This window comes from Egretta garzetta, unplaced genomic scaffold, assembly GCF_000687185.1.
Source record: "Egretta garzetta isolate BGI_Z169 unplaced genomic scaffold, ASM68718v1 scaffold108, whole genome shotgun sequence".
Lineage (NCBI taxonomy): Eukaryota > Metazoa > Chordata > Aves > Pelecaniformes > Ardeidae > Egretta > Egretta garzetta.
The window spans coordinates 1,270,605-1,278,670 of NW_009260614.1; the positions used below are offsets into that span (position 1 = coordinate 1,270,605).

Below are 8,066 nucleotides of genomic sequence, written 5' to 3' on the forward strand. Positions count from 1 at the left end.
TGGGCCTCTCCCTGCCCGCCTCGGCCTCGGCCCCGGCCTGGCCCTGGCCCCGGGCTCGGGCCAGCTCCTGGGTTGACCCCGCTGGGCTCAGGGTGCTGGGCGCTGGGCTGAGCTGCGCTCCTGGTGTCCCGCTGAGCAGTGTCTGCTGGACTTCGCTCAGTGCGGGATGGGTTCAGGGCTTCACCCTCCTGCTTGGGGATGGGGGAGGTGGGGAGAAGGCAAGCGGGGCATCAGTGTGGAGGGGGCAACCCAGCCTGCAGGGAGGTTCTGGGGGCGTTTGCCCCCTATGGCAGCTATGCTGTGGGTGGGGAACTCTGGGCAGGCGTGCGCTGGCAGAGCAGAGCAAGGGGAATGGGTCATTTCTCGGGCAGCGGTGGCAGAGGGGCAAAAGAAAATGATTACAGGTGTCTGAAAAACAAGGAGAGAGAAACAGGAGAAGGGAGTTGGTTTTTTTTCACTTCCCCTGACCAGCAGGCAGATCGATGGCTGAGATGCTCTTTTGCATTATCTGATCCAGGCTGGTGGCTCTGGGCCCTTCGCTTGCCAGCGGCTTGTGCTGGGGCCTGATCTTTGCCCCTCTTCGCCCGGCGAATGGCTGGGCTGTGCCTGGCCCCCGTGGTTTTGACCAGAAATCCCATCCCACTCTGGAGGTGAATTTCCCCCTGGGACCTTTGCCAGAACTTGAAGGTTTCTGCAAAATTCAGACAAATTGGTGTTTTTGTGAAGAGGCTGAAACTCTAAGGGTTCTCCCCAGTTAATCCCCAGTTGAAGGTGAAGGGGGCTGTGCTGCGGTCGTGCCAGCTGGGTTGAATCCTTGAAAGCAGGTCACACAAAATCAGTGGCCTTGCTTCAGGTGGGGGGTAGCTGTGCAAAACCACCCTGCCTGCCACTGCTGGGGTGATGGGGCAATCTGGGAAGAGCCGCTTAGGATGTGGGTTGTCAGGAGCTCTTGTGCAAGGAATTCTCCCTGCATAACTCACTTCTGTGGCTCATTTTTCAGCTGAAACAATTGCCACACAAGCTCCCTCCTGTAGCTGCCCAGCGGGATGCGTGAGCAGGCTGTTTGCACGATAGAGCTTACCCGTCTTTGTGCTGTGGATATCGGATTCACAGCTGATGGGAAATGGCCTGTGCTGTGCAGGAAGGCCACCTCCTCCCACGCCGTCTCCCCGTCTGCCTTTTCCCTAATGCGCTTTCTGGAAATATGCCTCCTTCCTTGGGGCTGGTCCCAGTGGAGGTTTAATGGGTTTAATTCAGCCACTATTGCAGCAAGGTGATTAATAATTGAAGAAATTAAGTCATTGCCGAATAGAGATGAAGGAAAGAACGAATAGAGGAGAGCACCCAACAAAGGACAGCAAGGGCCTTGCGATCTGCCTACCTCTGCCACCGCTCTGCCTGGCCAAAAGCATCCTGCTCCTGCATGGCCTCTCCAGCGCGCAGGCCTGGACTGGGGAGGGCTGGACCTCAGCCCCGAGGCGAGGGGCCATGAGGCTTGTGTTACTGCCTCCCTCTTTCTGAAGAGCAGAGTCACATCTTTGTTGTGGCCAGGGCTGAGTGACCATTCTGGGACCTGGGCTGGCCAACTAGGAGGCTCCTGCCCGGGCAGGAGCAGAGGAAGGTGGCTGGATGTGGGCCAGAACCGGCTGTTTTTACTGGCTGTTCCTGCCTCCCCCAAGACAGGCTGTGATGGGACGGAGCCGGGATCCAGCCCAGGGGCAGCTGCTCAGACCACCCTGGGCTGGCCCAGTCCACCCAAGTGGCTCTGCTGGGTTGTGCTTTGGGTCTCTGGCCCAGGCTTGGCTGCTCCACAGGGATCTGGGGGGGGGCTCCCTTCTGGTGGGACCATGTGCTTCCTTTTTAGGCAGCTCTGCAGGGATTTGTGGGCTGCTTTCTGGTGGGAGAGGGTGCCTTGCTTTTAGGCAGCTTCAGAGATGCTCTGGCAGTGGGGAAGGCACAGAGCTGCTCCTGTGCAGGGTCCTCTCTGCCTCAGGCTCCCTGGGGAGATGCTGGAGAAGGGCTAGTGTGCAGGGTAGGGATAAGGTGGGCTGGGCACCACTCCTCTCACTCAGCAGGTCCTTTTGGGACGCTGTGGCTGGGTTTAATCTGCTCGGTTGCTCTGTGCTCCTCTTGCTCCTGTCCAAGAGGCTGGACTGCAGCCTGGAGGCAAAGGGGAGAGCCTGTCCAGGGGTGTCTGGCCTCTGTGGGGACAGAAGGTGGCTTCCCCTGTGCCACCCGCCCCAGTGCAGCTGCTTTCACATTCCTGGGACAGAAGATCTTGACAGATGGCTTGGGCTATGGGCCATAGTCACCTTCATTGCTTTCAGTAGCTACCCAGGTTGTCTGCACCCGAGTGTCTTCTGCAAGATGGAGACCCCGGGTCTGGTGTCTGCTGGGGCATGGAGAGGTTGGTGGGTCCCCTCTCCTCTTTGGTCAGCCTAGTGCTCAGCAGCGTGTGTTGCCCAGCAAGTGCTGGCTCAGGCTGGGCAGGGGGGACTGGAGCTGGCCCTTCCTCCTGTTGCAGAGCTCCATAGGGCAGCCTCCCCTTGCTGCTCGTACGCCCCAAGGCTCCCACTCATAACAGCCCTGAAGGGGGCTGCTCCCTCTCTGCCAGGACATTGCTTCCCAGCTTGGGCTCAACCCAAAGGACCTGCAAGCAAAGGGGAAGAGGTGGCAGGAGAGGGGCCAGAAGGGACTGTAGGGGCTGTGGGCCCTGACCGGGGCTGGGGGATGCTCTTTTCCCAGGGGCTGGGAGCTAGGGGCTCCCTTTCTACCCCTCCTCCCCAGCCAGAGCTGGGAGAATCCCAGGGTGCTGCTGCAACTCTCCTCACCCTACCAAGGCCTGGCCCGGGCTCAAGGAGAGCACAGATCCCCCTTGTTTCAGCAAGAAAAGAGAGGCACAGAATGCGCCACAGTCCGTCCTCTGTTACCCGCTGGATGCACTGGAGTCGACGGGCACAGGACTCTCTGCAAAGATCCTGCTTGCTTTTCCCTGCTGGAGGTGAGCTCTGGAATGGAGACCCTTTAGACACCCCAAGGCACAACCTCCTGAGCCCACCCGAGTGGACGAGCCATCCCCAGAGGGCACATCTTCTGGAAGGCGGGAGGGCAGTGGCATGGCAAGCCTTCCTCAAACGCAATCCTGCAACCACAAATACAGCTCTGCCCTGGGGACAGGGCTAGTGGCTCAGACCCTGGGACAAAAACGTCCTAAGAGCCAAAGTGCCCACCTGGTGCAGGGAGTGGGCAGGGTCTCGGGCGTGGGGTGGTGGGCCAGACCCAGCAGGAGGGTCCTTGGGAGAGCAAAGAGTGCTTGGGGCAGCACCGTGCACCTGGAGAAGCCTCTGGTTGGCTGTGTGTGTTTTGATCCCATTTTTTGAATGCTTCGGGCAAACCAGGTGCTCCTGCTGAGTCCTCGTCTGCTTGTGCTGTCAAAGAGGCCCTGGGCTGCTGTGTGGGGCAGTGGGTGGCGAAGGGAATCAGGGAACCACAGAATCATTTGGATTGGAAAAGCCCTTTAAGATCACCAAGCCCAAGCATTCCCCTAACCCTGCCACCCCACCACTAAACCCTGGCCCTAAGCACCTCGGCTGCCTGGCTTTTAAATACCCCCAGGGATGGGGACTCGACCCCTGCCCTGGGCAGCCCCTTCCAGTCCTTGACAGTCCTTGTGGGGAAGGAATTTTTCCCAATGTCCAATCTAAACCTGCCCCGGCACAACTTGAGGCCATTTCCCTTCGTCCTAGAGAGGAAATTTAAGATTTCTTTTTAAATGCAAAAGGGTGCTCTCAGCACAGCCAGCCTGAAGGGGAGGCTTTGCCACCATCACCTGCCATGCTTTCCTGCCGGCTGGGATCTTTCAAGCAGGCTCCCTTGCAGGTGGGATGGGTCAATGCGCTACTTTGGGAGTCAGAAACCCCGCAGGTTTGAACCCCGTCCTGATACAAGCCAGGATGCTCTTGGCCCTCTTGGCCACCTGGGCACCCTGCTGGCTTATATTCAGCCGCCTGTCGACCAACACCGCCAGGACCTTTTCTGTCGGGCAGCTTTCCAGCCACTCTGCCCCACGCCTGGAGCGTTGCCTGGGGTTGTTGTGACCCCTGTAGCAGGGGACAGTCCTGGTGTGGGAGGGAGAGCGGCTGAGGCAGAGCAGCTGCTTGAAGAGGGACAGGGTGAGGGTCTTGGAGGGGGCTGCTTGGCTATGGAGTGTGAGAGTCCATGGGGCTCTCACCTCTGTCCCAGGCAAGGTCTCCCACTTGCCCAGCTTTTACAAGGAGGGCTGTAACCCCAAAACATCGCCGGGCACTAAAGCCTCGGCAACTGCCTCTGCTTGTCCAAGAATTCAAAAGCAAGGCTGAGCATGGTTTCCAGCTGGAGGTCCAGCAGGAGAGGACCCAAACCCAACCGTGGGCTGCAGTGGCTGCCTGGGTGGGAAATCAGCTCGGGAGCAGGGCCTGGAGGTGGGAAGCGTTTGCCATGTGCTGGAGAGCTTCCCCGCTGCATGGGCAGCAGGTCCAGCCAGAGCCTTGCACCAAGCCCAACAGGCGACCCCGGGGGCCGAGCACCTCGGGCTGGCTGCCTGTGCAGGAGCTGCGGTAGGAAGGGTGGGTTGGCCTCTCCCAGGATGGGACGTACCAGGCTTGCTCTGCTCCTGGCAGCCTTTGGCTGCCAGAACGTGACCACCGAGAAAAGGTTTTCAGTGTATTTGGTGTATTGGGTTTGCGGGGCTAAGTTTTGGTAGCGGGGGGGCTGCAGGGGTGGCTTCTGTGAGAAGCTGCTGGAACTTTTCCCTGTGTCCACCACTGGCCAAGGCCAAGGCAATCAGTGACAGTGGTAGTGCCTCTGGGATAGTGTATTTAAGAAGGAAAAAACCTGCTGGAGAACAGCAGCTGGGGAGAAAGGAGTGAGAGGATGCGAGAGGAGCATCCCTGGTCAGTGCAGTAGGAGGGCAGGAGGTGCCCCAGGCGCCGGAGCAGAGATTCCCCTCAGCTCCTGGGGCTGCCCACGGTGGGGCAGGCTGTGCCCCTGCAGCCCAGGGAGCCCACGGGGGAGCAGATCTCCCCCTGCAGCCCGGGGAGGACCCCATGCTGGGGCAGGGGGTTCCCAAAGGAGGCTGTGACCCCATGGGAAGCCCACGCTGGAGCAGGCGCCTGGCAGGGCCTGTGGCCCCACAGGGACCCACGCTGGAGCTGTCTGCTCCCGAGGGACTGCACCCCATGGGAGGGATGGACCCACGCTGGAGCCGTGCGTGGAGGGTTGTCTGCTGTGGGGGGACACCAGGCTGGAGCAGGGAGGAGTGTGAGGAGTCCTGCCCTGGGGAGGAAGGAGCATCAGGGACAGCGTGTGATGAACTGACCCCAACCCCATTCCCAGTCCCCCTGTGCTGTTGGGGGAGGAGGGAGAAAATACAGGAGTGAAGTTGCAGGGGGGGGGGAAGGGTTTTTAAGATTCAGGGTTTCTTTTATCCTCTCCTAGTCTGATTTGACTGGTAATAAATTAAACCAATTTCCCCAAGTGCAGTCTGTTTTGCCCATGTCGGTAACTGGTGAATGATCTCCCCCTGTCCTTAGCTCGACCCATGAGCCTTTTGATATATTTTTCTCTCCCCTGTCCTGTTGAAGAGGGGGAGTGATAGAGCGGCTTTGGTGGGCCCCTGGCGTCCAGCCAAGGTCAACCCATCACAGTGTGTTTGTCATGAAGCTGTGCTGGTGAATGAGGAAGGGGCTGTGGGAAGGCGTGGGCTGTGGATCTGGAGAGCCAGCCCATCCCTCTCTTCCCTGTATGATATAGGCATAACCCCGCGTTCACCAGTGCTCCTCTGGAGCGTTGTCTTTGTTTTCTAGGTTCCTGAAATCCTACGGTCAGACTTTGCGGGCATCGCTTGTACCTCCCGTGGAAGACAACAGGAGGCGGACTACGCAAGTACAATGTTCCACATAAGGCCAAGTGCTGGGAAATGCCAGGTCCTGGGTGTCTCAAAGCTAACGCCCCAATCTTTTTCTCTTAGTTTCTCCGAACCTCAGCTGCCGTGGCTGAAACAGTCAGGCAGGGCTGTAGCTGCTGGGCAAACCCCCAGTGCTCGGTGCTGAGGGCGTCTTCAGGGAAGCAAAGGTAGAAATGCATGGCTGTAATTTGGCAAAGGCAGCCTGCGCCTGTCCTTGGAAGTGCCACCGAATTTCTGTGAGGGCCGCATCCTGGCACGGCAGCTGGCTGCCTCCCGCTCTTCGGGCTCCTGGTCCAAAAGCAAGGGCTTTTCTAGGTGCCCCCCATTTGTCTGTGAAAATTGCACAAACTGCAGCAATAGATTTCTGCCTCGCCGTGTGCTTAGAAACTGTCGGTGTCTCTCTGCTGACATTTACCAAAAATATTAATCTGGAGGCATATCCTGATGTATAAATTTCAGTCCAGGGATTTCAATGCACTATGACAAGCTGCTCTACAGACCTTACAGTCCTTTAGGACTGGTTATCATGGGGATCAAATATGAACGGTCCCAGAGGATGCAGACTAAGGGTCCATCTAGCCTGGCCTTAATATCTCCAGATATGGCCACAGCAGACCCTTTGAAGAGAAAGGCAAATACTTGTGCTGCCTCCTCTGAGGGTGCTCCCAGCCTCCAACCATTCTCATTTTACAAATCTTCTTGAGCTTATTGCTTTGAAATGCAAGCCCTGACTCTGACACATGGAAATTTCCTTGTAGTCACCGGGTCCCTCGGCATGGAGCTCCTCCTGGGAAGAGCTGCTTCCTTCTGTTGATGCTGAACCCAACGCTTGCCAGCTCCGTCTGGTGGCCCATGGCTCTTGCTCTGGCAGAGGCGGTGAATAATCGCTCGTTGTCCCTCGTTCTAGGCCACTCATCATTTTGCAGACTTCAGTTCCTCTGAGATCTTGCTTGTCTTTCTTGGAACCTCACCACCCTGCAATTGCTGGCTTCCCCCAGCCGTTCTCTTTCTGTTTCCAGCTGATTTGCTCCCAGTTCAAACCAGTCTCCCACATCAGTGGCCTGGCCGCTCCCCGGGGTGCCGCGATCCCCAGACATGACTGCAGCCTAAGGGCCGGGGTGGAGGAGCCAGTTGCCTCCCACATCCCAAATCTGCTCTGGCGATGGATCCAAAGACACCACGTGTGGTTTCTATTGAAAGCTGAAACACACCATAAGGCAGAGGTTTTACAGAATCCATAAATAGCTACTGTTGAGGATGTATGATATGGAGGAGGTTTTAGAAATCAAAATATTTAGAGATTTGCATTATTTGTCTTGGCAGGAAGGAGCAGCCAAGACTGAAATATGAAATCTTCCTTCAAGGAAGGAACAGAGTTGAGGAAAACAGTGAACAGGGAGAATAACAGAGGTGTCAAAACCTCCAAGAATTCCTTGTGCGATGAATGGAAGCGGGAAACGCAGCCTGGTGTATCTGAAAGGAGAGAGAATTCATTGAACAAGCCTAGGCATGTTTATATTCCTGATACTGATTTTTCAGAATGAATCCTGACATTTCCATCCAACCCATATTTGAATATCACAAGAACATCCAGAACATTCAGCTAAAAGCAGCTCCAAGCTGGGCTGTGTTGGTGTGAGCTGCATCAGCGAGGACGTCTCCAGCTCATTCCCCAGCCTGTTCTCCTCCTCTCAGGTTTATTCTGGTCCCTGTGTGGAGATGTGTAACAGGAACGTTAAGGTTGGTCAGAATGGGGAATGTGTACAAGTGCTGGGTCTGAAAGCACCGGTGGAAATGTCAGGAGCAGGGATACCCCGTGGTGGCAGCCCAAGTTAGCAGGTCATCAGGGCCTTGTGATCATCTTGTCTCATCTCAATCTGACCTCAACCTTGTCTCTCTATGTGGTTTCTCTGTCTCCAAGCCCGTTTCCAGCACCCCCAGCCTCAATCTGCTGTCTGTTGCCGCAGGCAGGGTGTCAGCCTTGGCCTGTTCATTGTGTTCGGCACCTCAAGCTGTTAGGGCTCGTCTCGGGCAGCACGTCTGTGGAGGGTTGACCTTGGCTGGATGCCAGGTGCCACCAAGCCGCTCTATCACTCCCTCCTCCGCAGGACAGGCGGGGGGG

General features: G+C 57.1%; 1 protein-coding gene across 1 annotated transcript in view; it reads left to right on the forward strand.

The window, feature by feature from the left end:
- The first annotated feature begins 5,532 nt into the window (after positions 1–5,532).
- The window catches only part of LOC104131755 (E3 ubiquitin-protein ligase TRIM39-like), a 12,552-nt gene continuing 10,018 nt past the window's right edge, over positions 5,533–8,066 (forward strand). Inside the window, exons 1-2 of the mRNA XM_035900518.1 lie at positions 5,533–5,538; positions 5,844–5,922. Of these exons, the coding sequence (XP_035756411.1) occupies positions 5,533–5,538; positions 5,844–5,922 (85 nt within the window). The remainder of the gene's footprint in view (positions 5,539–5,843; positions 5,923–8,066) is intronic.